General features: G+C 61.7%; 2 protein-coding genes across 12 annotated transcripts in view; both read right to left on the bottom strand.

Moving 5' to 3' along the window:
• Window positions 1-147: 147 nt before the first annotated feature.
• Window positions 148-16,342, bottom strand: AKNA (AT-hook transcription factor). Of its 6 annotated transcripts, none has more exons than XM_080402112.1 (23): window positions 16,060-16,340; window positions 15,958-16,023; window positions 10,364-10,645; window positions 9,250-10,211; window positions 8,629-8,703; window positions 8,006-8,150; window positions 7,695-7,852; window positions 7,553-7,612; window positions 7,338-7,438; window positions 7,072-7,234; window positions 6,835-6,962; window positions 6,582-6,755; window positions 6,179-6,386; window positions 5,961-6,067; window positions 5,513-5,730; window positions 5,089-5,275; window positions 4,547-4,708; window positions 4,223-4,326; window positions 3,908-4,063; window positions 3,719-3,820; window positions 2,949-3,074; window positions 2,485-2,641; window positions 148-2,189 (listed from the first exon to the last, which is right to left on the bottom strand). In XM_080402112.1, exons 1-23 carry the CDS (start codon window positions 16,235-16,237, stop codon window positions 1,907-1,909), a joined length of 4,302 nt encoding a protein of 1,433 aa, XP_080258238.1. In that variant the 5' UTR covers window positions 16,238-16,340; the 3' UTR covers window positions 148-1,906. The 6 variants fall into 6 exon arrangements, with proteins under 6 accessions (XP_080258238.1, XP_080258239.1, XP_080258240.1 ...); XM_080402113.1 differs by having other exon boundaries at window positions 2,485-2,638; window positions 16,060-16,339; XM_080402114.1 differs by having other exon boundaries at window positions 3,908-4,054; window positions 16,060-16,338.
• A 63-nt stretch (window positions 16,343-16,405) lies between these two features.
• The window catches only part of WHRN (whirlin), a 55,967-nt gene continuing 45,497 nt past the window's right edge, over window positions 16,406-26,875 (bottom strand). For 4 of the 6 annotated variants that reach the window (XM_080402134.1, XM_080402132.1, XM_080402137.1 and 1 more), the window contains 6 exons: window positions 26,447-26,479; window positions 21,334-21,405; window positions 20,174-20,930; window positions 18,869-19,047; window positions 18,066-18,188; window positions 16,406-17,366 (listed from right to left, as the gene is read on the bottom strand). In XM_080402134.1, the coding sequence (XP_080258260.1) occupies window positions 17,184-17,366; window positions 18,066-18,188; window positions 18,869-19,047; window positions 20,174-20,930; window positions 21,334-21,405; window positions 26,447-26,479 (1,347 nt within the window). In that variant the 3' untranslated portion in view covers window positions 16,406-17,183. The remainder of the gene's footprint in view (window positions 17,367-18,065; window positions 18,189-18,868; window positions 19,048-20,173; window positions 20,931-21,333; window positions 21,406-26,446; window positions 26,480-26,875) is intronic. The other 2 variants (XM_080402135.1, XM_080402133.1) reach the window with 2 other exon arrangements.

Raw genomic sequence — 26,875 nt, forward strand, 5'->3', positions numbered from 1 at the left:
TGCCGCTTGCTCAGGGGCCAGGCAGGCGAGGGAAAGGCTTGGGGGAATGTCCTTACCAAAACTTAGGTGCCTCCAAGGGAGGGATCCTGGTGTGGGGATGCCAAAACTCACCCGAGAAATGGCTTTGAAAGGAAGATGAACCCAGAAGCCAACCAACCGCATTTATTTCGTTCAAAAATAAGGCGATTATCTTCGTATAAAATACCATCCAAACGGCTCTGCTGGTCATTACAAAATAGGAGATACAGAAAAAACAGATCATCTTTGCTCCTGGCTATTGCATTTGGGACAGTTAGATACGGCCGCACGCTCCCTGCACGCTCCCGCACACCCCGGCTGGGCTGGGGGGGGGGTCACAGCTGCCAGCGTGGCCACAGCCTGGTCCGCCGGCTCACTTGGGACACAGGTACAAGCAAATGCAACCAGAGACAATAAATCCTCCTAAAATCTGCCCCCTCCCTGCATGTCCCCATCCCACCCCGCTCCCCCCAACGGGCAGTGCCGGGGCAGCCCCATTCCCAGCCCCTCCATGTCCCCCCCCGGCTGGTTGCAGGGTCTGGGCTCAGTGGCTTTGCAAGTGCTTGGGGAGGGTCTAGACCTGAGAAACATGCTGGGGGCATGAGTGGTCCCCCCCCACCCCAAAAAAACCACGTGGGTCTTTGTACAACAACAACAACAAAAAATAATTCAAAAATAAATAAATTTGACACAGGCACTTTAGGTAGGTCCTACACATAAACGCAGCCGGGGCACTGCAGGCTGAGATGCTCGGGGTGGAGCGGGGGTTTGGCTGGACCCATCCCGGGTTCCACAGGGGTGCACCAGGGTTTGTGGGGTGCAGAGCTGGGCCCTCTCCAAGGGCTGCTCCCACCACATCCATTTCCCTAAAAAAAATAGGCATTAACTCATTACAAACCCAGCGTGGAGGTACAGGGGCTCCACAGACCCCCCTCAGGGCCGGATCCTGCCCCCGCCTCAGCCTCACGGGGTGATCTTTCCTCTGCCAGCCTAGATGCCCTGGGATTCCCAAGGAAAACCCCCAATCCTTCTTTTTTTTGTCCAGATGATACTGTGGGAGGCCACATCCAGGGGTGGCCAAAAAACCCCACAAATGCCCTAAGGATTATGCTGGAAATTAAAACCAGAACATATATATGTATCTATATAGAGAGAGATAGATGTAGATACATATATATAGATACACACACACATCACAGATCATCGATCAACCCTAAAAGAGTGATTTAGCTGCTTACTCGCTACCTTGGAGAAAAAAAAAAAAAAAAACAACAAAACTAAATTCACATAAAACCATGAAAAGAAGAGCTTTCCCAGGGAGGACCTGGCTGGGTTCAAGTCCAAGGGCAGAGCGGGGGGCGGAGGGGGCACTCGGGTCCAGCCCCCGGCACGGAGCCTAAAGGCTGGGAAACGGGCTGGATAGGGAATCGTGGGAATTGCTGCTCACGCAGGCACGGAGGTAAACACAGCTGCCAACGGGGACCCGACCTGTGTTGCAGTAGGACCTACACAAAGTCAGAGCGTCCCCAGAAGTGCTCAGCTCAGGGTGGCACCTGCCCTAGGGGACACAGGGCCACCCAGTTGGTCCCAGGGCACGGTGCCCTCCTGCCCCAGGGTGCTGCAGGATGGAGCAGGTCTTGGGAGACCTCTGCCCATCTCTTGTGCCTCTCCTGTGGCTTGGGTGGTCCTGAAAATGGCCAGCCAGACAGACAAGGATGCAGGAGGTCTAGGGCAAGCGGGATGGGGGCCCATGCAGGACCCTGCTGAGATGCCTCCAGTCCTGCTGCCCCCAGATGTGGCAGGGAGCATCTAATGCTGACTGGGGGACCATCCTCCTCCTCCTGCCCCCTGCGAGGGCAGGGGGGTTTGGCAGGTGCCAGTGGGACCCTCAGAAGAGGCAGGAGCCCCGCAGGTCCCGCGCCCGGCTCAGCTCGGCAGCCAGCACCCGGCTCATGCGGGTGGTGCTGAGCCTCACGCTCTGGGCAGCCTCCATGGCCTGGCTCAGCGACCAGTTCAGCTCCTCCAGCTCCTCCAGCCCCAGGGTCAGGCAGCGGCGGTGGGCAGCAGCATGGGGCCGGAGGGGATGCTCTGCGCGCCCGTGACCTGCGGTCTGTCGGAGGGGGACCCCAGCCACGGCTGGGGCTGAGGTAGGTACCGCTGGGGAGCAGTAGCTGGGAAGAAGAAGGACATGGGTTTGGCTTTGCTCCATGGGCTCTGCCCCGCCCCCCCCGGGCTCTGCGCCTCCGCTCTGCCTTGGTTTTCATCCGTCTCCCCCTTCTCATAAATCTCCAACCCAGCACCCATCCCCCCAGACAGACCCCCCCACACAAAGGAGCCAGGGGCTGTGTGACCCCACTCCCAGCCAGCTGCCACCCGTGAGCAAACCAGCGTGTCCCTGGGGTGGCCACAGCCCCTCCAGTGCTCACCGCCCCCCACCCCCCCCCCGCCATCACAGAGCATCCTTACAGCACAGAGGGCACGTAAGGCACGAGGGGGACGGGCGCAAGGCAGCTGACGGCAGCGGTGGCACCAGGGCAGTACCAAAGCCTGGGCTGCTCCGGCTTCTCGGCTTGGGGACCAACGTGGGGGCCTGAGGGGGACGTGCCAGTGGGGCCAGGCTCTGCTGCGGGGAAGAAGGCGGTTAGATGTCCCCAGGGGTGTTAGATGTCCCCAGGGGTGTTTGTTAGATGTCCCCAGGGGGCTGCAGCCAGCGGTGGCCACAGGTGAGCCCACCCGTGCCGCACTGGGCTGCCACTGCTGGCGGGGAACAACACCCATGCCCACGGGTGGTGGCACCACAGGCTGTCACTTCTGTCCCTGCGCAGCATGCCAGCGCTGTGCCAGGGGCCAGAGGGCTGTTCCCTGTCCCCTGACCCCAGCACCCACACAGCGACAAGCCATGCCAAGCATGTGCCACCCCCATCACCCACCGTGTGTGGCTCCGTCCCTGCTGCTGGATGCAGGGGCACCCATGGGTGCCTGGCAAGTGGGGCAGCGCGTCCTCCTCGGGGTGCTGTGCTGGGGCTGCCTGGCGGCATTGCCTGCCTTGAAGCCAGCTACAGACAGAGGAGTGAGCGTGTCCTGGGATGTCCCTGCGCAGCCCAAGCAAGGGCCGTTTGGGAAGAGCAGAGCAGTTTTGGGGAGCAGGTGGGAGAGGAGGTGAGGAGGCCTTTCTCTGCAAGGGCAGCTGCAAGGGGGGTGGCAAAGGGGGGACTGAAAAGGCAGAGCTCCAAAAAGAGGGGTTTGAAAAGGGGGGTTATGAAAAGGAGAAGCTGCAAAGGGGGGTCTGAAAAAGGCGGGGGGGGGGAGCTGCAAAAAGGAGGGTCTGCAAAAGAGCCAGGGAGTCTGCAAAGCAGGGCTCTTCAAAATAGAGGGGTCTGCAAAACAGGGGGTCTGCAAAACAGGGGGTCTGCATGCAGCCAGCTCTGTTCCAGGCACCCATGGGACACAGCAGAGCCTGGCTCTGCGCCGGGTGAACCTTTCACTAAGGGACAGGGCTGGGGGACAGGCTCCCACTGACCCCGGTGACACCAGGGGCCACAGCCAGCACAAGGAGCAGGGTGGGTGCCCCACAGCAGGGGGGTGGTCTCATATCTCCCCCCCTCCCCTCTGCAGTTAATGAACTGAAGTCATTAGCAGCTCTGTTAGTGGGCGTTAGGGAAGGCCAGAGGGGCCGGGAGCATCTCTGGGGACCACTCACCCGACAGCGTCCTGCTGCCATGGCACCGGGGGCACCCTGGGGTGCCCAGCTTTTCCTGGGGTGCCGGGGCGGTGGGCGGCATCACTGCCTGGTACCACGTTCCTGCCAAAACCCAGTGTGAGCGCAGCTGGGGACCCCAACACGGGCAGCTGCCCTCAGCCCCTGGCACCGCCTGCTGCTGGCACCCACCTGTGTACTGTCCCCGAAACGTCACCACACCCGGAGGGCTCCCAGGGCTCTTCCGTGGGGAGGGGGCAGCCTGGGGCCCAGAGGGTGAGGGGTCCGAAGCGGAGGAGAGTGAAGCGGGGTGGGATCCAGTGGGTCCGAGCCCTGGATCTGCAGGATCTGGTCTTGGGCTGAGCACTGCGGGGTCCCATGGGGACACCAGGACCTGCCCAGTCCCCGTGGTCCCATAGCCCCCCACTCCGCTTGAGGAAGCGGTGCACAGGGGGGAGCATGTCCCCACTGTCCCCTCCATCCCCACTCCGGCGGGGTCCCACTTACTGAGATCCAGCTCTGGCCTCTCCCGTGGCAGCGATGCCGACCTCCCCCTCCTCGTGGGTGCGACCCTGGGGGCTGCCCTGCCCCGCACCGGGGGGCTTAGCTCCCTGCAGAGGGGACAGAGCTGCCATCAGTGTCCTCGCAGTGTCCCCCCGACCCACCACCCCATGCAGCCAGGCTGCCAACCCCCCGAGCCCAACCTCCCCCCGACTGCATCAGAAATGGGCTGGGCTGGGAGTATCCCCATCCCATGGGACACCCACCGCGCTGTCCCCAGGCAAGGGTGGCTGCTGCCACCCCCCTCCCCATGTCCCTCCTGCCACCTACCCCGAGGATGCCGCGTCCTTGGGGGACGATGGTCTGTTGGCCACCGGGTGCCTCCTGGCTGGGGTGGCTTTTCCCTGGGGACGGGTGCGGGAGCGGCGCAGGCTCTCCTCCAGCCTCCGCTGGAGCTGCCACACTTCGTCCCGCAGCGCCCGGATGGCCTGGCTGCCACGGGACAGATGCCACGGTGAGGGGCGCCTGCAGCCAGCAAAGGCTCCCAACAGTGCTGGGTGCCCTGCGGGGAGCAGCCCTGTCCACCCTGCGCCTGCCCCCACCCCCGCCAGCCCCAGGGCCCAGCAGCTCATGCTGTGGTGCTCCCCAAAACCAAGCCTGGGGCTGGTTGCAGCCCACCCACTCGTGTCATGAGTTGGGAGGACTCAGCCCCAGCTATGTCCTGGCTCTCAAGAAGGGAAAACCTGCCACTGCCCAGCGGGAGATGCTGGGGCCTTTGGGGACATTGCTTGGGGGGGTTCCCGCGTCACCCAGGGGGAGTTTGGCCCCGGGGGGGGGGGGGGGGGGGGAGGGAGGGGTATACAGATACTCACTCACGCTCCAGACGAGAGCCCAGCAGACTGCAGTGAGTCGGCTCAAGGGACAGCGGGGTGGGGGACAGCTGGGGGGGTGACGGTGTTTTGGGGGATGGCGGGGGGCTGGCTGGGCCCCTGGCTGTGGAGGGGGGGTGGCCGGCGGCGCTGGCACAACTCCTGCCTTCTGCCTCCGAGTCCGTGTGAGCTAGGAGGAGGGGGTGCACGCTGAGCCCAGCTGGGGGATGTGGGGGTGTCTCCCCCCCCAGAAGAGACCTGGGAGAGCAGGCAGCAGGCAGCAGACACCCCCAGGCCAGCACCCCAAGGGGGCTGGGGGAACAGCATAAACCAGAGCCTCTTCCACCCTCGTGAGCCAGCCCCCCCCACCCCACCCCCAATCTCCCTCCCTGGGGACACGTCGCTCCCCAAAATGCTGCCCACTCACCGTCAGGTCCCACCTCGCTGCCTGTGCTCTCAGCCCAGCCGTGGGGAGAGCTGCTCTGCGAGGGGGTGCTGGGGGGCAGGCGGGGCCCCTCCGTGCCCCCCTGCCCCCCTGAGGGGTAGATGCCCATCACCGTTGTCTCAGAGGGAAGCGGGGTCACCTCTCTCTTCCGCAGAGGATGAAGGGTTACGGGGATGGAGAGTCCCAGTGAGTGGGGGGTCCTGGGGATGAATGGGTCATGTGGGCAGCCCCCACGGCTTGTCCCCGAGTCATGGGCCACCCTGCACACCTCCCACCCTCCCAGCACCCCCTCCCTGCCCCCCACATCCTCGCTGCCTCTCCCTCCATCCCTGCTCCCCTTCAATGCCCCAAATCCCCCCCGACAGAGCCGACAGCCTGTGTCCCTGAATCCTCCCACCCCCGGGGTGAGGGCAGGGACCCTGCGCCATACCTGGTGCCAGGGGGCCGGTGCTCGGGGGTGTGCATGGGGGGTGACACCCTGCTGGCCTCTGAGCCCATGAAGCCGCTGTCTGTCTCCGGTGACACAATGCGCTGCTCCTGCGGATGCATCAGGGAGAGCAGGATTGGTGCTGAGCACCCCCAGGACCCGGCGGCAGGGTCTGGGGGTGCTGGCAGATGGGGACCCACAGTTCCAGGGGATGGGCTCACCTTGCTGGGCTGGTGCTGGGTGGCAGCGCCACCCACCCTGCTGCTGCGGCGGGACAGGGGGGGCCGTGGTGCCTCGGGAAGCCCCAGGGGGGGCTTGGCTGTGGCCGGCAGCTCCTCCGCAGTGGTGGGGGACAGGTGGCCCCCTGTGCCTCCTGGCCATGAGGGATCCCTGGGGGGCAGCAGCGTGGCTCTCCTCTCTGGGGGGTGCCTGCGGGGAGAGGATGGAGCATGAGCGATGGGGCAGAGCAAACCCCAAATGCAGGGAAACGCCCTGGCGCAGCCAGCTTTCCCGTGGAGGCTGTTAACTCTGAAGCCTATCAATGCCAGTGATGCAAACCCTGAGATCTGATGTAAAACCTCCCACTGGCCCTGCCGAGGGGACTTGTCCTCCCACAACACTTACAAAGGGGAAGTCTTGAGGTCAGCCCCCTCCTCTAGCGCCTGTGTCCTGCGGGGGATGTTGCTGGGGCCACCGTCCCCTGCTGCGGGGCCATCCGCCTCCTCCTGGGACCTGCTCCCTGCCAGGCTCAGCTGCTCCAGGCTCAGCGACTCCGGCAAGGATTTGAAGTGCTTGTACCTGGTGGGGACCCACAGGCAGGAGCTGGTGATTCTGGGGAGCCGCTCCCTGCCCATCCCCACCCCGTGAGAGCACTCACTGCTCCAGCAGACCACCAAAATCCTCCTCCACTCTCTGCTGCTTGTGCCAGAGGGGCCGGGGCAACCCCCCTGTCACCACCTCACTGTCCCCCGCTGTCCCCTGGGGTCCCTCCATCAGCCTGGGGCTCTGCAGGGCACAGCAAAAAGGGGTCAGAGAAGCATGACACCCCCCGCCCCCCCCAGCATTTTTGCACCCCCCAGCCCCAGCTGCCCCGCTGCAGCCATGCCCAGCTCACCTGGGGGCACGGGGAGCCGGTGGCCGGCGGTGCGGAAGGGGCTGGTGGGGAGCGGGGCTGAGCTGGGTGCTGCGCGGGGGGCTGCCACCTGGCCCCGGGCTCCAGCCGGTCCTTCAGCTCCTCCAGGCGCAGCCCAAGGTGGAAAATCGCCCCTTCCACCGCGCTGCAAGACAGTGACCATCAGTATCAGGGACACACGGAACCCTGCAGGGCGGCAGCACCGTGCGCTGGGGCTCTGTGGTGGGCAGCGGGGGTCAGGCACTCACCGGTCGGGATCAAACTCCGCCGAGACCCCTGGGTGCTGCTGCCGGGCTTGCAGGTACGCCCGCTCCAGCGCATCCTGCGCATCCTTCAGCTTCCTAAACCTCTGCACACGATGGCAGTGAGGTCCGAGCCTGCCAGTGGGGCCCCTGGTCCCCACCAGCCCCCCCAACTCTGCTGCGCATCCCTGGGGTGGGGTCCTGGGAAGGGGCTAACTCACCTGGAGCTGCTCCCGGGGCACGGGACCCCCCGCCTGCACCCAGCCTTCAAAGGACTCCACCTGGCCAGGAGAGAAAGGGCTGAGCCCAGCCTTGCTGCAGCCCCCCCTGCAGCCCCCCACCCCGTGTCCCCTCGGGGCTTGCCTGTGCCTGTAGCTTGAGGGTCTGTCCCGCCAACGTCTGTGTCAGCCGGGCGCCCGAGCAGCAGCAGGGCCCTGGGCAGGTGGGGCAGACCCCCCTGGGTGGAGGGGGGCAAGGAGGCTGGGGTGATCCCCCCCGGTCTGATGGTCCCGGTGCTGGAGCTGCAAGAAAACACCAGGACAAGGTGATGCTGGGGATCCCCATGCAGCACCGGTCCCCCACACCGTGAGGAATGGGGGTCTCAGCTGAACATCACCCCCAAAAACCAGAGCAGGGGGGCGATGAGGTGGACGGGAAGATGCAGTTAAACCCACCTCCAGCCGGTGAGGACGGTGGGGCCACGCTGAACGCCGCCGTGCTGGCCTGCGGGATGCTGAGGGTCACCACCCGGCAGCCGGTGCCCACCGTGCCCACCGCCAGGCTGCGGCTGGGCTGCGGTGGGTCCGCGTACAGGCTCACCTGGGGGCAAGGAGAGGGGACTCAGGCACCCACCCTGCACCCCAAGCCTGGCACTGCCCCCCCAGCCGTGCCCCTTGGGCACCGTGAAGCACCACTGGGGACAACAGGCAGATGGGGGCACAGCCCGACACCAGCCCTGCCTCCGTTTCCCCACCCACGCAGGGGTGCAGGGCAGGAGGCAGTGAGGGTGACATGGGGACACGCTTCCATCCTGCTGTCCTGCCATTTCAGTGACACGCCACGCAGCTGCATCCCTGGCAGAGGGGAGCCCCCCGGGAGTGGGGGCACGGCGGCCCCCAGTTTTGCCGTGGGCTCTGTGGTGGCCTCAACCCCCTCCCTGGGCTGGGCTTGCCGAACCACAGGTCCTGGGAGGAGGAAGAGCTGGGGGCCCAGGGGAGGAAGCACCCCAAATAACCCTGGGGAGGGGGGAGCAGAGCAGGGAGACCCCCCCTGCAGCCACACCAGCCCTGGCACCCACCCTGGCACCCAGGCGCAGCTGGTCGATGGTGTTCTCGGCCTCGGCATACTTGGTCAGCAGCTTGTGGTAGTCATCCTGCGGGGAGGGCAGACAGTGGGGTGACAGCACCCGGCGTGGGGCTGGGGGCTCGGAGGATGCCCCAGCGGTGGGTGTCAAAGGGGGATGTGGCACGGAGGGAGGCATCCCTGTGTGGGGATGATGGGGCTGGGAGGCTCCCTTGGGTGTGGGACACCCTGGGGTGCTGAAACCCACCCCCCCAAAGCACCCGGCTGCCGTTTCTCTGCATGGGGGAAAGCCTCCCTCTGCTCCCGGGGGATGGGAGGGCATCCCCGGGGACAAGCATCCTGGGGGTGACAAACATCGGTGGGGTGTACAAGCATCTGGGGGGGACATGAGCATCCCTGCCTCCAGCCCCGAGCGCTGCCCACATCCCTGCCTGGTCCTTCCCTCCCTGCCAGCCCCCTTGCAGGACCGGGAAAAGGTGACCAGCACTAAACCCCGCATCAGTACCAGCTCACAGGGCTGGTGCCATCTCCGTTTCACCTGCACCGTCTTGTCCCCCCACCCTGGAGGCCCTCCCAGTAAGTCCTCGCTGGCTGAACTGGGGGAGCTGGGAGTTACCTGGAGCTGCTGTACCAGCTCGGTGGCTTGCCTGGGGGACCTGAACTCCTGTGGCAGCACAGCGGTGGTGGGGGGCTGCGGGGGGGCCCCCTCCCCACTGCTCAGCAGCACCTCCCGGACGATTTCGGCTGGGGACTTGAAGCTGACGGGGCCGGCGGTGCTGGCGCGGGCAGGCAGGGCTCGGCCCCGCGGTGGCTGGTAGCTCTGGTCAAACTTCACCCGTGCCTCCACCTTGGAGAGGTCAGGCAGGGGGTGGTTGAGCCGCCCTCGGCCGTACGGGGTGCCGTGGGCGCCATGGGTGCCTGTCCCCAAGGGACCCCTCGTGTCCTTCCTGCCCGTGTGCCGCTGCCGGGGGCTGAGGGACCATGATGGCCGGCCAGGCTTGGGGGGCTGCACCGTGGGTGCTGCTTTCTTGGGCACCTGGAACCTGTCACGCAGTTGGGGGGCAGAGGAGGTCCCAGCACCCCAGGGCTCCCTGGTGGGTTCCAAGCCAGTGGTGGCCAGGGCTGGAAGCTCTGACCCAGCTGGCTGGGGCTTGGGGACAGGCTCGATGCTGGTGGCATCGTGGGGGTCATCAGTGGAGAGGTGCAGCAGGAGGCTCCGGCTCGGGGTCCAGCCCTGCCCGTGTGACCCGCCGGTGCCCCCAGCTGCACCCCAGCCCTGGTGCCGGTGGGACGAGGTGGCGGGGCCAGGGCTGGCATCTGAGGTGTCACCACCATCCGTGCTGCAGCACCGGGGCTGGCAGCGAGCTCGGCTGTCCCGCAACGCCTGGGGGCTGCTGCTGGACCCCGAGCCCCACTGGCCCTCGTAGGAGAGCTGGGGGAAGGGCTCCCCATCACTCTCTGTCCCCCAGGGCCCCTCGTCCCCCCTGAAGCTGCCCCGCTCCTCCTCCACCAGGTCCGGCTGCGGGTGCCAGCGACCCTCCTCCACTGGGGACCCTTCCTCCAGCTCCTCGCCATCGCCTGCAAAACACCAGCGCCGCGGGGCTGCTGCCAGCCAGCCGGTGCCCCCCGGCCCCCTCCCAGCCCTCCCCCAGCCCCCCGTGGCTCCAGCAGCTCCTGGGACCCCCGGACACCCCCACGAGGGTCTGGGCGGCAGGGAGGGGACAACTCACCCCACCGTGGGCTCCCGGCATCCTCCCCCAGGCCGATGATCCCATCCTCGTCCATTCGCCTTTCAAAGTCGTCGTTGTCTTCCTCCTCCTCCTCCTCCTCCTCCTCCTCTCCCTCCCAGCGCGTCAGCTCTGTTTGTGTCCAGCGCAGCCATGGTGCCGGGCTGGCCATGGCCCGCAGGCACGGCGTCCCTGTCACTTGTGCCGCTTCATGGCCCTGCAGCGGCAGCGGCAGGCTGGGGACCTCCTTGCCACAAATGTAGGTCACTTCATCGCCGCTGTGTCCTGGTGGGGGCCGAGGCAGAGGGAGGGATGCTCAGCAGGACACAGTGGGCTTTGTTTGAGGTGTGTGTTGTCCCCCCCACTTCTGGGGCTCCCTCTGTCCCTCAGACCCTGGGGACAACCCACCATGATGGGGGGTGACACCCTCGGGCCAGCCACCCCCCCTGCATCACACCATGGGCCATGATGGTCCCCAGGGGTCCCAGTGGGGAAGGAGCCCCCCAGGGCACCCCAAACGCTTTTTCTCACCCTGGGGGTGAGCACTGGGGGACACCCAGACCATGTTGGCACCCTCTGGATGTCACCCCAGCTGGGCAGCCACAGCCTGGGGACCATCAGCAGTGCCACCATGGCACAGAACAGTGCCGGGGGAGGCAGGAGCACCCCAAGGCCCCTCCAGCTCTGGGGGCTGAGAGCGAGAGGGACCAGAGCAGAGGCCTGGCACACTCCCTCCACTGATGGCCTGAACACAGAGGCTCGCCCTCGCCCTGCTCCTCAGCGTGCCGGGGTTCCCAGGGCCACAGCCGCAGCTCGAGACACCGGATGCTGAAAACCCAGCTGCAGGGCGGGTAGCAAGAAAGGCCACGAGGTTTTCCCGGCAACATCCCCTCGGCCAGATCTGAGCCCCCCGCAACTCCGTTTTGTCCATGGGGTGCTGGAAGCGGCAGCTGCCCACGTGGCGGTGGCTGGTACCAAGCATGGTATTGGCATCACCTGCAGCCACCCCGACAGCATCCCCACGCAAGGCTGGAGCATGGAGGAGCCACCGGCCCCACGCAGGGTACACTCACCCTGTACCGACATCCCTGGAACGTCCCCATCACCGTGACGCCGTTGGGGGTCCCCAAAGCAGCATTGCCTCCGAGCACCCCAAAACCTTCCTGTGCCTGAGCGGCTTTTGCAGAAGTAGGAAATGATGCTCGATGCTCGGGTGCTTCCTGCAAGTTTGCAGGCGGCCGCAAATTTTTTAACCCCATCAGGCCCTGCGCGGCAGGGGATGAACCCTCCTTCCGCACTGCTTGTCATCAAAACCCTTATTTTTTAACCCAATTTGGAGCACGACACTGAAGCAAAATGGGGGAGGAACCTGGGACTGTTAGCAGCTGCAGCCTCCAAAAGACATGAGGGTCTTCCAGGAGGACAAGCAGCTCCCAAATTCAGCCATACAGTCCCAAAATCCAGCTAGGCGGATCCCCCGTCCTTGGAAATACAGGGTATGAGCTTTGCCTGTATCTCAGATTTCCAAGTAGGGGGTCTGCCTGGCCTCCGCCCTGGGATGCTGCTCACAGCCCCAGGGATGCTGGCGGCCATAATCAGGCGCTGAAGCGCATCCTGGCACATTTACAGGGAGACAATTAATCCAGCTCGTTACTGTGTAATTAGTGGCACGCGAAGGAGAGCTTGCACGAGCTCCTGGCTGCTAACGAAACCACAGCATGGTTCCTGGGGTGGCTGCATTTAGCCCGGAGGATGCTGTAGTGATTTTGGGGTGCTGCAGGCTTGGGGATGACGATGACAAGCAGCAAACCTATGGCACCCACATGCTCCGGACCCACTCTGAAGTCTCCGAACTGCAACTTCCCTCGCTTAAATCCTACTGTTAGTGGAGGTTTTGGGGTTATTTTCTGGTGTCACTGGGCATCAAGGTCCTCAGGCACCATCCTTGCACCAGCAGCACTCACTCTCCCAGCCCTGCCGCAGCCCTGGGCTTTTCTGGGCAGGAAGAGAACCCTGAAGCATCCCTTGGGGTCTTGCAGACCTGCTGGGGTGTTCGCACAAAGCTTTTCCCCATACGCCAGCTGGGACACTCCATTCTCCGTACCCAAAGATGCTCCACAGCTTCTCCTGCCTCCACGGAGGACGGGGCTGCCCATGGGATGCTTCAGGCTCTGCAGCTGCTCAGTGCAGCTATAGAGTGATTATGGCTTTAACCCCTCTCTGAGCTGGGATGTTCCCAGCCCCGAGCCCCTGCCTGCACCCCGGCCTGGAGAAGCGGCATATCAAAGTGCCCCCTGATCCATCTCAAGCCCCACAGCATCCCCGAGAGATGAGATGCCCAAAACACCAGCCCCAGGGAGGGTCCCTGCGGGTGGGCAGTGGGTGAAAGGAGCCTGTGGGTCCTGTTGTCTCAGGGCAAAGAGGGTTAAAACGTTTCCAACCCAGTTTTGGCAGGCTGGCGCCTAGATCATGCCTAACCCATATGCCATCAGCTGTCACCCCATTTCTGAGCAGCAGCCCCCCCCGGGCTGTGCTGCCCACAGCAGCCGCAGTCTGCAGGATCTGCTTGCAAATCCAGCCACATTTATCGCTTTCCCAGAAAGTCCCTCCACTGATGGTCATGGTGGTAAGGGACAAAAATCTCTGATTTTTTCCCCTTGAAGTGAGTTGTTGGCTGTTATGGTAGCACAGAAAAGCTTGAAAAGTGATGTGGCCACATTCTCAGGAACCACAAAGCAAATGCAAACAATCCCAAGAGTGTGTGTATGTATAAATATATATATATATATTCTGAATCTCGCTCTTCAAAAGCTGAGATTTTGCAACGGGGTAACTGGAGAAAGAGCTAAAAGGAAATTTAAAAATCTCAGCTAGAAAATGTCTTGCACCCCTGAACTCCGCTCTGCCTGCAACCCTGGGTCCCTCTCCTGCCCTCTGCCCCTCAGCCCGGGCTGTCCTGAATCGTGCCTCCGCGGTGGAGGTGCTGGGGAGAGGGAAGAGATGCTCAAGGGCAGTGATGAGTGCTGCCAGGCCTCTGCCTGGCCAGCAGGCAGGAGGGGCTGCCGCTGCTGCCCCTGCCCTTGGCTCCTCTAATCTTTGATCCTCTCCACAGACTGCTTCACTCTCTGTCACAGCGATCCTGTCCTGCTCCCTGCCCCACAGACCCCCGTGGGACAGATGGAGGTGTGAGGCTGAGACCGCCCAACTCATTGCATGTATGAGGCAGAGGGACAGCGGCACAGTCAGGGCCAACACGAAGCAGTGTGCGGCCCCATCGCCGCTCCTGGGTTTATCAGTGGTGACAGCGGAGAAGACCGCCACAACCCCCGCTCCAGGGCTCACTGGGTGACATGGAGGGGGGGGAAAGGGCTGCTGTCACTCTGCCTTCTCTGCCTTGTCAACCCTAGGCAGAGCAGGCGGGGTGGGGTGGGGGGGCTCTAACCCCCCACCTCCATCCCCAAGGCGCAAAGGCAATGTCACCCGAATGAAGGGGAACAACCCTCCCTGTGCCCCAAAATAAAATATCCATCCCTTGCCTGGGAGGGGGGTTACATCCTCCCCGCCACCTCGGCTGGGCACAGACATGGATATTTTGTTTTCCTAAACCACCGGCTTCAAACCAAACCCACCTCCAGAGAGCTCCCAGAAGTGCCCGGCACCCACATTCCCACAGGGATCGACACCCCAGCACCCCAAGAGGGCAAGTGGGCAGCCCAATGGCCCTGCCCGCAGCGGGGACCTCTGGCCGCAGGGGTTTGGCTAGAAAGCTCTGCAGCCCAGGGCTGCCCACGCACGCGCTGCCCACAGACAGACAATATTCTGCTCGAATGTCTGAAAAGACAGAGAGGTTAAAGCAAGGGAGGGCTGATGTCTGGCCCCAGCGACCTGCAGGGGAGGGCTCAGGAGGGCTGGTTTTTGGGACCGGGGGTTTCTGGCCCCGCGCTCCCCTTCCCCTTCGGCTGTCTGAGCAAAGCATCTCTTCTGGGGGGAGGTTTGAAGGAGGCCAGAACGGCCTCGGGCTGAAACTTGGCAATGGGCGTCCGCACTCCTGGAGGGAGGAATTCGTCGTTTATAAACCCTTTTTTTGAGCTCACAGAGTCCTGTTTTATGAGCATGAAAGAGGGCAGAAAAGCGGAAACGCTGCTTTCTTAGTTCGCACTCTTTCCCATTAAAACAAAGGAGAAACCATCATAGTGAGGAAGAGCCTGACCAACCCTCCTCATCCTCTGAAAGCGCACACGCCTGTTACTATGCCGTCACTCTGAAACCCATGTGTCCCCCACTTCCTCAGCCTGGAGGGGCCATGTTCCCCCAGCTCCCCTGCGCTGGCACATCCCCATGGAGAGCTACAAAAATGCAGAAGCGGCATCTCTCCATCACTTGCACCACAGTGAGGCCCCGCAGCGGGACAGGGAGCAGCTCCCGCAGCTGCTTCCCAACCTCCTCCTCGGCACACGAACCCTCCTGCCCCTGCCCCGGGGCTCTGCCACCCCTGGGGACAGCATCATCCCCAGGGCCTGCCCTGGAAAGCTGTGGGTGTCCACCGTGGGGCTGAACCCCAAGGTGCCTGTGGGAGCCGGGGTGCCGATGGCTGTAATGCCCGTGCAGGGTGGCCTTAATCCCCATCTGGAGAGAGCGGCGGCCGCGCCAGGGCCGGTGGCACCGAGATCCCTTATTAGCACAGGGCAGGGGGAGGCAGCGGGCGGCACGGGAGGGCAGCTGGAGCAGCCGGGAGCGAGCCATGAGGTTAAACCAGCAACGGGCTGGGTGCGGGTAAATGGTGTGTCGACTGCCATGCTCTCCGGCGAGTCCCTAGAACATCCCGGCCGGCACGTTCGGAAAGGGCGCTGCGGGACCAGGGAAACCCGTGACACCCCGCCGGCGCTGAGGAACACAGCCGCCCTTTAAATGCAACAAGGAACCGGGGCTGAGGGCAGCCCTCGCACTTCCTCAGCGGGGCCGCAGGCAGTGCCACAGCCTCCACCCCGCAGCCGCCCCGCAGCCCCGCTTGGCCTCCTGCCGCCCACTGTGGCTCCCGAAATCCGCTGGCAGCAGCGCCCGCGCCCAGCCCTGGTGGGATTCGACCCCGGCTGCGCAGGCAGCGCCGGAATCAGAAAAGTTACGACAAGTTTGCCCAGGGCCACGAAGGCTCTGATGGTGTGGGGCGACACGTGTTGGCAAGAAGCATCGCAGCGCACATCCCGCATCCTCTCGGCGCATCCCCTCGGCCACAGGGACCCCCCTGGGGTGGGGGGTCCCCCCCCCTCCACCCAGCGGGCTCCCAGTTGTGAGCCAGCCCTGCCAGCGCCAGGCTCAGCACAGCCGGGGGTGCTGGATGCGGCCCCCCGGGATGGGGCCGGCCCCGCGGGTTGTGCATCCAGCTGTGCCCCCTGCGGTACCCCCGCGGCCCCCTCCTCCCCTCCAGCTGCAGAAGGCGGCTCGCAGGGAGCAGCCCCGCCGCGCTGGTCCCCGCCCTAAGCCACCCCCGCCCCCCCGGCACAGCTGGGGGGCACATCTGGCCCGCGGGCACCGCTGGAGGGGCACCCCCCGCCCCGCGCACGCAACGGCTGCCCCGCCACCGCCCCGCGGCTGCCCACCTGCAGGGGGGGCCCGGGCGGCCCCTCCTCGCCCGGCGCTGGGCGGCCCCGCACGGCGGCCCCGGCCCGGCCCCGCTGCCGGCCCCGCTGCCAGCCCCGCTGCCGGCCCCGCTGCCGGCCCCGCTCCCGCTCCTGCTCCCGGGCCGGCCCGGCCCGGCCCCGCCGGACAATAGCGCGGCCCGCGGCGGCGGGGGGCGGGGCCTGCGCCCTCATTAGCATCCCCGCCGCTTCCCGCCAATCCGTGCGCGCCGCCCCGCGGGAAACGGGAAGTCGTTAGCATAAAGCTCGTCCCTCCCCAGTATTTGCATAGCCCGCGGCCGCCCGCCAATCAGAGCCGCGGCGACTGGTTTGCATTGGCATAATTTATGCAGCGCGGGCACCCCCTGGTGGGGCGCAGCGGGGCGGGGGGCTGCCCCGTCCGGGGCCCTGGTCCTGGTCCTGGTCCTGGTCCTGGTGGGCATGGGGACTGGGATGGGATGGGGACGGCCCTGGTGGGGATGGGGACTGGGATGGAATGGAGCATTGCCTCCCTGGAGACGGGACAGGTTTGCCCAGCCGTGATGCCCATCACCGCCACGCTCCCACCTGCCCTGCTGGGGTGCCCCAAAGGCGTCCCTGCCCCTCACCCACACGCAGGCTTTTTCTAACCTGATAGATTTATTGAAAAATTAAAAGCACAAGCTCTGTATATATAAATACGACGACATTGCCAGCAATTTACAAGGCCTCCGGTTGCTCTCTTTGCATCCCCACCCGTGGCCTGCACCTCCTGCCTGAGCACAGGGGGGCGAGCACCCGAGGGAGCAGCGACCACCCAAAACACCCTCCAGCCTGAGCCACGGGCCCATCTTGCTCTGTGTGTGGCACTCAAATGACAGCGGGGACACCCAGACCTTTGCCATCCTCCTGCCCCGCTCCCCAGCCTGGCCAAGGGGGAGAAGGTGTTCCCAAAGGGGCAGCCCCCACCCCGGAGAGGACAGGGATGGAGACTTTAAGGGATGTGCACTGAGTTCTGCCCGTTCTCAGCCTGCCCTACCCAGGCAGTGAGAGCCTGCAGTGGGTGAGGGGACATTTGGGGACAAGCTGGGAGTATCTGCGTGTGCGAGGTGGTGCAGCGGGTGAGGGCTCTGCGTGGTGGGATGCTGCTTTCACACCGCGGCGCTGCCTTCCATCCCCCTCCGGGTGCTCTCCAGCCCAAGCCACGCTCCCCAAACCCAGGCGGATTCCTAAAGGGCGACGTTGAATTCTGTGACCAAGAAATCAATGTAGTCCTTTTCCTTCAGCTTAAAGGCTTCAGCGATGATACGGGCGGCTTCCCGATGCTCTTTGCCCCGTAGCCCCGTGCCGTTCACCTCCAAAATGACGTGGCCCACCTTCAGCTTCCCGCAGTTGTGCGCTGAGCCCCCACGCTGCAGGAGAGAGGTGGTCAGCTCATGCCCAACCCAGGGTGAAACACAGGTTTGGGGAAAATGCAAAATACTTCATTTCCGTCATGTTCACCCTGACCTGGTGAACATGATGGATGCGAAACATTTCACATTTTGGAAAGAGGGGAAGAATTTGGCTTCTCCTCTGCTTGCAGTGCCAGCTGGGAGGGCCAAGAATAACCAAGGCGCAGTTGGCTCTGCTTTTCTTTTGCTGTAAATAACTTGAATTTTGCCCCAAGTAAACAGCAGAGAAAACAGTGCAGGGAGACACTCCCAAGGGCTCGGTTCTCCAGCCATCATCCACCATTCCCCCTCCCCAACCCTCCGTCTGAGCAGAAAACGGGAGTTGCCAGACATCTGGAGACACCAGCCAAGCTTTTGGGGCTGCCCAGAGCCCTCTGAAATGTCTGCAGCAAATCCCAGGACACGCTTTATGGTACGGGTTCATCCACGGGACATGACTGCGATCCTCAGCAACCCCCCCCTGCAGCAGAATGACGCCTCTGATGTCTGGGGAGATGCAGGGCTATAGGAGGGGGAAAGCACACCTCCAGAACGCCCCCCACCAGGGGCAGGGCTGCCGCTGTGCTCTGGCCATGGCTGAAGGGCTTTCCTGAGCCTGCCCAGGGAGGAGAGGGGTGGGATGTGCATGCAGTTCTTCCCACTCTCTGCCTGCCCTACCTGGATGGTGACGATGCGGGGCAGCGGCTGCCGCGTGTTCGCTCCACCCTCAATGGCGATCCCCAAGGTCGGTGCGCTCTTGGACACCCGGATCAGACACGACGTGGGCTCCAGGAGCCCCGGCTGTGGGGACAGATGGCAGCGCTGCCGATGGATGCTGGGCGCCGTCTGCCTGTGGTGCTGCCTCAGCTGGGGCCCCAGGGCAGCAGCCCACCCACAGCAGCGGGACAGACACGCTGCCTGCAGTTGCTCTCCGACTCCTGACATCCAAGATCCCGACCATGTGTGGGTGTGGAAGGGCTTGGGGAAGAGCAGAGCAGCCCTCTGCCTGCCTGCCTACACCCCTCAACCTGGCCACCATCAGAACCCCCCCCAGTTTACTTCTGATACCCGGTGCCACCTTCCTTTCTGGGCAACAGCTGACATCACTGATGGGACGGTGAAGCCCCATAGATGTCTCCTCAAAGCCAGGAACTCTGCCATGTCCCAAGCTGCTGTTTGCTGGAGCCGGGAGGGATGGGGTTTACCCTGGATGGAGTGGATCAACCATCCACTGTCCCGCTCAGCCGCTCCTGGCTCCCTTCTCCACAGCTCAGCCCACCACCCAGCTGACTCAGCTCATCAAACAAGACGCTAAATAACCCATCAAAGCATGAAAAAGGGGGTGCTGCCTGCAGGCAGTGGGAGCAGAACCGGCAGGCAGCCAGTCGAGCCGGCGGGGAGCAGCACTGCCCCTGGGCAGCCCTGGGTGCCCACCTCCCCGCAAGGGCAGCACCCCGCGGCCCCCGGGCACCCAGCCTCACCGGCTTGGAGGCCCCTTCTGCCGCCCCCTCGCTCCTCGTGGCCTCCTTGAGGCTTCGGCTTTTCCCAGGGACCGGCTGCCAGCTCTTGTCCTTGCCGCTCATCTCGACCTCCCCGATGTCCACCCCGCTGTCCTCGCTGAGGGTCTGCCCGCTGTCCGACAGCTGGGAGAGCGTGGAGGCTGGGGAGAGACGAGGGCTGTTAGAGGCCGGGCAGCGCGGCTCTGCGACCAGTCGAGCACCCACAGGACCACATACCAGAGGGAGGACATGTCACCCTCTCCCAGGGCTGGGCAGGCTTCCTGGGATGTGGAGCTGGACTTCAGAGCGAGGTTCCCAAGAGGACGCCTCCCCAAGAGCAGAGCTGTGCGCAGGGAGCATCAAGTGGTTTCAAACCCAAGCCTGGGATCCCACCTAGATCCCAAACTGGGATGGAGGGACCCGCTGGAGGCCAGTTTGAGCCAGTCCATGCTCAGCACAGGGTTTGGGAGGAGATGGGGACAGACATCCCTTGGGGGATGAAGGCTCTGAGTGCAGATGGAGGCTCTGCCTCTGGGAACAAGCATCAGGAACAACGGTACAATGGGGAGGGCTGGGGGCCTGGAAGATCGGCTCTGGGACTTGGAGGAGTTGGGGCCACACTGCTGACACCGCTTGGGCAGGATCCGGCCAGCATCCAGACCCCCTCATCCATCGCCTTGCCAGGGATGAAGCAGCTGCAGGGGGGTCACAATGCCACGGGAGGGCGACAATGCCACTCGCATCAGGTCCCACGGAGCCCCAGCACCAGCGTAGGCACCATCAAGACCTTTTTTTTTTTTTTTTCCCCCTCCAAAATCTGGGGTTAATGGGAAAATCTCAGAAGTGCTCTTTTTTTTTTTTTTCTTTTAAAACCCCACTGGAAGCACATTTTATTACCTAACACAGCCAAGCCCACACAAGAGAGAAGTTGCCATCAGCTGCCTGACAGAGCTCGGTCTTTCAGCAAAGGTCAGCCTGAATTGCGGGGGAAGCCCAGGGAGGCTTTGGGGAGCTGCTGCCCCTGCCCTGCCCTCACAGGTTTCCCAGGGCTGCCAAAATCCAGGGCTGCAGCTTTGCCTCCGAGATTAACCGCTGCTGCTGCTGCTAGCGCTGCGCGGGGCTTTATGCGGTTCCTGGCTTTTTTTTTTTTTTGCCACGATGCCATCAAGCCGTTTTCAGAATTGAAAACTCATCAATGAAAAAACAGCAAACTACCCCCCAGCTACCCGACAGCAGCACACCGCTGCGCCCAGCTGGGCTCTGGGGCTTTCACCCCACCCTGCTGACCTGGAGTCTGAACCGAAACGGCGATGTTTTCCCCCGTGACTTGCTCAGGACCTGACGCAGGTCTTGCTCTTCCAACCCCCTCGCCCAGCTCCTGCCCTTGAGATCCAAATCTTCTCCTGTTTCTGTTTCCCTCTCCGCCCCCCGTGGCTGATAACCCACCTCTGGCCTGGGGCAGGGGTCTCACTTCATTGACATCAGGCTCGCTGTTGGGTTGGTGCACCTCCACCATGATGAAGTGCTGGTTGGCCACAGCCTGCGGGCTGCCCTTGTCCGGTGGAGGGGGTGCCGGGTGGGGGGGAGGAGGAGGAGGGGATGGGGAAGGGGGGTTCTGAAGCCCCCGGACTGCGGGGCTCTCTGGGGGTGGGCTCTTCAACCTCGTTGGGGACTGGACCCTGGGGAAGGGACCGATGGGGTGCTGGCTGACCAAGGAGAGCTGGGCATCCATCTGCCTCCTGGAGCTGTGCAGGGCCGGGGAAATGGTGGCATAGATAGCGCTGGGGGCTGACTCCTCGGTGGATGCTGTAGCGGTGGAGGTCATGCTGACTGTGTCCTTCTCAGGGTGGCTGGGGGGGGGCGTGGGGTTTCGGGGGGCCACAAAGAAAAGGCCTGACTGAGAGGACTCGGAGGAAGGGCGCTTGGGCTTGTCTTTCCCTGGGTTCCTGTGCTGGGCAGTGGAGGGGTCCAGCATCTGAGGGGCTGAAGGAGGAGGCGGAGGCTTGAAGTTGGGTGGTTCCTCTGGGAAGGAGGAGAGATCATCCTGCCGAACCAAGAGCAGAAGTTTTTAGGACACCATGCCCAGCCACAAGAACTTCCCCAGGCTCACAGTCACCTGCACCTGCCTTCTCACGCTGACCATGGCAAAACGAGCTCATTTTCACGGAAACACCTTTCTCGTCTTATTGATAGTAAGACTCACAAACGAGAACGATTAGAAGACAAACCACCCAACTTTTGCTACAATTTGTTCACACAGATGCTACTCTTATTCAGACAGTCAGAATCCTCTTCCTAACTGGTTTGATTAACTTGCTTCAGTGACTACAGTGACATCCATTGGATGTTGATGTAGCAAAGAGCTACAGAAGCCGAGGCAGAACCCAGTGTCATCAGTTTTCCTCCAGCTCCCACCCGAGGCGCAGCAGCACAGTGCGGTGCCTTACCAGGGAGATGTCCGGCAGGGTGTTGACGCTACTTTGGTGGTCGTCTCCACCTGCCTCCAATTCTGAGGTGTTCTGGTAGGGCAAAGAAAGAAGAGAAAACCCCGTCACACCAGCAAGGAGCAACCACCACAGGGCCAGCATGACAGGGAACATGCAGAGGGATGCAGGTTATCACCCAAAACCCCCACACAAGGCCAGTCTTTCACTCAAAGGTTTTTGTTTCCTTGGAGGTTCCCTGGAGACTCACACAACATAGGAACAAAGCAACTTTGTTGGAGATACAGACTCTCCCAAGCTAAGAAGCCTGCCCAAGGCATGCTATGAACCTGACTTACTGGGGGAACCTCCTCCGCAGTGGAGTGTGCTCCTCTTAACCCAAATCTCAGCTGCTCTGCTCCTTTTGATTTGGAAGGAGGGGGGGAACCAGCTCTGAGGGCTGCAGGTTCAATACCTGGATCTTTCCCGGGAAAAGGGCAATAGAAAAGTTTAAAACTTCCCTCCCTTGCAAGCCAGAGCAGTCTTGTGCAAACACCAGCTGCTGCCACTGCTTTCCCTTTATGAGTCAAAATTCCATTAGAAAACACAGCTCTGAAGACGCCAGAAGCTCCAGAAATCAAGAAGGGCTATGGGGGTCTGTCAGCCTGTCTGTGCAGGGGCAGCTGTCTGTCAGGATGGACCCAAGGAGAGGACGTGGATAGTCAAGCAAAGCAGACGGGCCCCCTGGCTAAGCAACAGCAGAGCTGGGGGTGTGCAGCGGAGGCTGGGTGCGCAGCCTGGCCCTGGAGGGGGCTGAGCCCAGCTGGTCCTGAGGCCAGAGGCACGGGTCTGCTGCTGGCTCTGCCCCGGGCAGGTACTACTCTGGGGGATGCTCTGTTGGCAGTGCACATCCCCAGCTCCACCTGGCTCCCCTGCAAGGCCCAGTAAGAGCAAACCCAGGCTCAGCACCCCCCTGCCACAGTGACTCCTGATCTGGAGAGGTGCTGCTGCTGCTCAGAAAGGGTGTACTTCATTTCTGTCACCTTCATAGGGATGTTTGTTTGTTTGTGCTGGAATGGGCAGGGTACAGTTTGTGTTTAACTGCGTGTTATTTATTGCAGGGTAAACAACTGATTAGTTGAAATGCTGGTGCATCTGCATTTCCCCCATCTGCTGGAGGCTGCTGCTGTGCCTGTAAGATGTTAGCATCCCAAAATAGACACGGGAGACAATTAAGAGCATTAAAGAAGCAGCAAAAACATTGATGGAAAGTGCTTTTATCTCTGTGTCTTCAGAAGGAACCCTGGAGAGTGCAAACTAAAATAAACGGCTTGTTCAGGGGGTGACAGGTAAAGTATTAGCTTGGGAAACCACTCCTTCCTCTGACAATGGTTGATTTCATCATCAATTAATTCAATGTAAAGGCAGGTGGCTTTTGAAAGAGAAACATGCCCTACTCCTTCTTGGGTCACTGACTGTGCGGCAAGCCAGGGCAGAGACAGATTTGGCTGAAGCGCATGGCAGCAGGAAGGGAAAGATCAGGCTTCAGCCAGACCCGACATGCCACAGGATGGTGCAAATCCAAGCACTGGCATGAAGGATGGGGTGATCCTGTATGTCTGAGGCTGGAGGAAGAGCCAGGTAGGGCTATTTCAAAAGCGACCTGCCTTCATATTGATTAAAATGAGCATGAACTGCTCTGGGCTGTGCACACATTAGCAATGGGACTTCAGATTTGATTGACGTGCCAATGAATTTAAAAGCTCGAGTGCCATCATGTCCCTGTGTGATGCCAAGGCAGAAAGATGCTCAGCTGGACAAAACGCAGTGCTGGGGAAACTGCACCAAACTGCACCAGTGCTCTGGCTGCAGAGCTCCCTGCTCTCGCCGTTCTGCAGAAACTGCCCAGGCATCACCCTCCCCCTGGACCAGCCCACCTTCAGATGATGCCCGGAGCCTTTAATCCAGCCAAATGGCTGCGTGCACAAGGAAAGGAGCCAAGGCAGAGACGGTGACATTTCAGCACCAGCCTGGCTGTGTCTGGGAGGATCTCAGCTGTGTCCCTAACTCTTCCCGCTCCAGCCCTGCCTCTACCAGCCTCAACCTGCCTTCACCGAGCTCTTAGCGAAGGCACAAGGACCAGACCCCTGCAATGCGACCGGGAGCAGCCTGCCGTCAAACAGCCACAGGCACGTTGCTACTAAAATGAAAAGAGTCTGCCCGATGCCCCCCTAAGATGTGCCAGTGGCATCTCCCCCCTGTCCTGCCACCCTGTGCCCATCACCATGACATCAAGCCCACTCCAGAGCACACCACATGCTGTGTCCCAGCCCCGGCCTCATAGTTTGGACCAGTCTGCACCGAGACTTGAATCCTCCTGCAAGTGTCCTCGCCCCCCCCCCCCCCCCCCCAGCCCGAATCCCGCTGCCCTGGCTCTGCTCTCCCTGACCAGCCAGGGACACTAATACTGCTCATCTTCTTCAGGCACTTTTTCTGCTGAAGTGTACAAGCAGGAGATTTGCCTTTCCCCAAGCTTAGTACTTTGGGGGCAAAAGCAATTAAATAGAAATTGCTCTGGGCTATAAAATGTAACGGCTTTTAAGCTGAGCACATTTGCTTTCAGGAATTGGCTATTTTAAGACTGTGCTTTCCTGGATTTCCCTTGAAAGACCCATTGAAGCCACGTGCCACTGCTCTGAAAAATGAGCATTTACCGAGGAGGCTGCTCCCTCCTACTGCTCTCTGCTCCTTTACCCCATCTATCTTCTAGTTACTTATAGAAACTGGGGGCCAGGCGAGACCCTTCCAGCCCTTCTGCAGGGTGCAGCTGAAAAACTGTTGTCCTTCCTCTCTTACACAGAGTCCACAGCAGGAGTGATGGAGCTGGAGAGCATCTTTCAGACAGGCAGCCAGTTTCCGTCTGCAGATTAAGTGGTGGAGAAACTGCCACCTCCCTGGGGAATAAAACCCAACCTTTAATTAACCTCACAGCTCCAAATGAGTCCCTTATTTTCCAGTTACTGCTAACAAGAGCTTTGCAGAGCTACTCAGTCTGAATCCTGCAGGCTTTAAATTCTGAACAGCTGCGCCAGTCTGAGAATAAGCCCAGCTTTCCTCCTCTCTCCCCTTCCCTCTCCCACCCCTGAAAGCATCCACAGGGCTGGAGGAGCCCCAGAGCCCTGGCTCTGCCCCAGCCTGAGCACAGACCTCTCTGACTTCGGGGGCTCTGAGGGTGATTCCATGACACCCACAGGGTGGCTTCATCTCTATCCTCACCGCCTGAAAGGATCATCACATAGGAACCCTCCACGTGGGATGTCTGTGCCTGTCCTGGAAGGGGTCAGAGGACCAGCTGGGAGCTGGGGCAGCTCTGTATTGGGGGACATAGATGCAGAAGATGTCCCCTGTTTCTCTGCTCTCGTTCTGCTCTCCCTCTGGGGATGCAGACATCACCTGACAGCTGCCAAAGAGGCTGTGGGCTTTTGCGCTTGAGATTCACTTTCCGGAGAGAGGAACTGCTCAGCGCCATCCTCTCCTTAATTACACTCCTTGTGAAACAGAGACCAGACAGACAGGGGTGAGCAACTCAACTGGGTTACTGCACGGGGCCCAATCCTGCAGCTTCAGGGAGCTGGGGGCCAAGTCACCACCTGTGGAATCGGGCCCTGGGAGGAGAAGGCACCTTTGGATGGCAGTGTCTTTGCTAGGAGGCCGTGGAGAAGCAAAACGAAATCCACAAGGATTTCAGTTCCTTAATCCGCACAACGAGGGCTGGGGCAGGAGGGACAAAGGAAATGCTAGGCTGCCTTGCTTGTAAGCAATCAGAAATTCATGCTGCTCTGATAAGACAAGTTACACATGATTATTGCAGTCCACAATTAACCTCTGCTTTGCAGGACTCAACCTGAGATCCAAGATTTGCAAGAGGTGATGGTGACACTTAGGCAGACACACGTCATCCATCGGTGGCACCATCAGACATGGCTTTGTCTCATTTCCAAGTATCATTCCAGCACCCCATAAGGGAAACGCTTTTCGCATGGTAGGTCCTGACCAGCCCCATACTGGTTATTTTTGGTGTAAGTTCACCCACTGACTCACGGGGAGTTGACGGGACAGGGAGTCTGGTCTAGCGTCACCGCCTTTGGTCATGAAGCCAAAGAAATCTGTGTCCCACGGTTCAGGGTGCCTGTGATAAACTCCCTCTGGGAGCACTACAGCTGTTCTCTTCTAGCTGTGCCATTCCCAGAGGAATCTGGCTTTTGGGCCACGTTCACAGCTACCAGAGGTCCTCTCTCCCAAAGCAGCACTAGCTGCTCCCAGCTCCACTGCTCGCGGTGTGTGCTCAACCCGCTGACCCCTGTGATTTCCTCCCGGACAAGGAGGAGGGAATGCACCCTGCACCATGAAGCTGCACTGCAGGGCACAAGCCAGCAGCTTTTTCCAGCCTCCTCCCAACCAAGAGCTTTGTTACAACAGAGGGATTTCCGAGGCTCTCGCCACATCCACATCTGGCCTCCTCTAAGTCTGCGTGAGGATTTCTCCAAGGCTGAACATGCACAACGCGAGTATACCGACCCCTCCTGCACTGTAGCGTGGATTTTTGCAGGCACCAGGCCTGTAATGAAAATTCTCTCCCATCCCTGAGGATGCGTGGTAGGATGTGACCAGCCTACTGGTATTTAGCCAGGGTGCCCATGTAGCAAGACAGCACGGCAGCAGGTAAAAGCAGGCAACACGGCAGGAAGGGCAGTCTGGGGTCCATCAGGCATCAATGCTGCTGGTCCTTCTACAGCCCCAGCCCTCAGCTGTCAGTGGCACTCGGAGCTTTAGTACCAGCAGGACACTGGTATCAGCTGGGTTTGGCTCAAGGCTGAATCTGGTCTGCACTGCAGCACCGAGGCCGGCAGCCCTGCTGCCGAGCTGGGGAAAGGGACTCTGGAACGGCTCAGCCGAGCCACAGGAAGAAAAGGCAGAGATGGGTGAAACAGGGAGGCTGTTCACACGGCCGAGTCGCATGCTGGTCCCTGGATGGCCCGTGCCCGCCTCCCCCACGATGCACATTCGCACGCACTCTCAACCCGTCTACTATGGCAACCACAGTACTCTAGCTCCCCGTCTCGCTGACAGCCCCTACCTCCATCAGGTCTATTAGCCACAAGAGTCGCTCCTGGGGACGTGCGAGGGGAAAAGCAGATTAAAACAAGCATAAAAGCGACAACAGAACATCAGGGAGGATGCAGAACAAATGAGTGAGACAAGCAAATCCCGGCATAACGCGACCCTCCTCCCCCAAAACCCACCCTGCAGAATCCACATCCAGCTGCGATGAGCCCCTCCCGCGAGAGGTGCTGGGGAGGGCAACGGCAGCAGGGGCTTCGGGCGGCAGAGGGGACAGTTTGGGAGCTCTGTGCCTCTGCTCTCTCTCCTGCTTGCTGAGATAAGCACCCATCCAGCCTGCGCTGGTGCTCTTTGCTTGGCAGTTGTTTCAGCAAGCAGTGGTGACAACCACCTCAAGTGGTAGCGTCCCCACCACCCCAGGCAGAGCTCAGAGGGACCTATGTTC

The sequence above is a fragment of the Falco punctatus genome (assembly GCF_963210335.1).
Source record: "Falco punctatus genome assembly, chromosome: 9".
Lineage (NCBI taxonomy): Eukaryota > Metazoa > Chordata > Aves > Falconiformes > Falconidae > Falco > Falco punctatus.

What these genes read in the sequence shown, in the direction of transcription:
- AKNA (XM_080402112.1), bottom strand. Translation starts at nt 16,237, where the DNA reads ATGCTAACGACTTCCCGTTTCCCGCGGGGCGGCGCGCACGGATTGGCG. An exon ending in CCCTCAAGCTACAGGCACAG is followed by an intron (nt 7,613 to 7,694) that starts GCAAGCCCCGAG and finishes TCTCCTGGCCAG; the next exon opens with GTGGAGTCCTTTGAAGGCTG. An exon ending in CCCAGCACCAGCCCAGCAAG is followed by an intron (nt 6,068 to 6,178) that starts GTGAGCCCATCC and finishes ATGCATCCGCAG; the next exon opens with GAGCAGCGCATTGTGTCACC.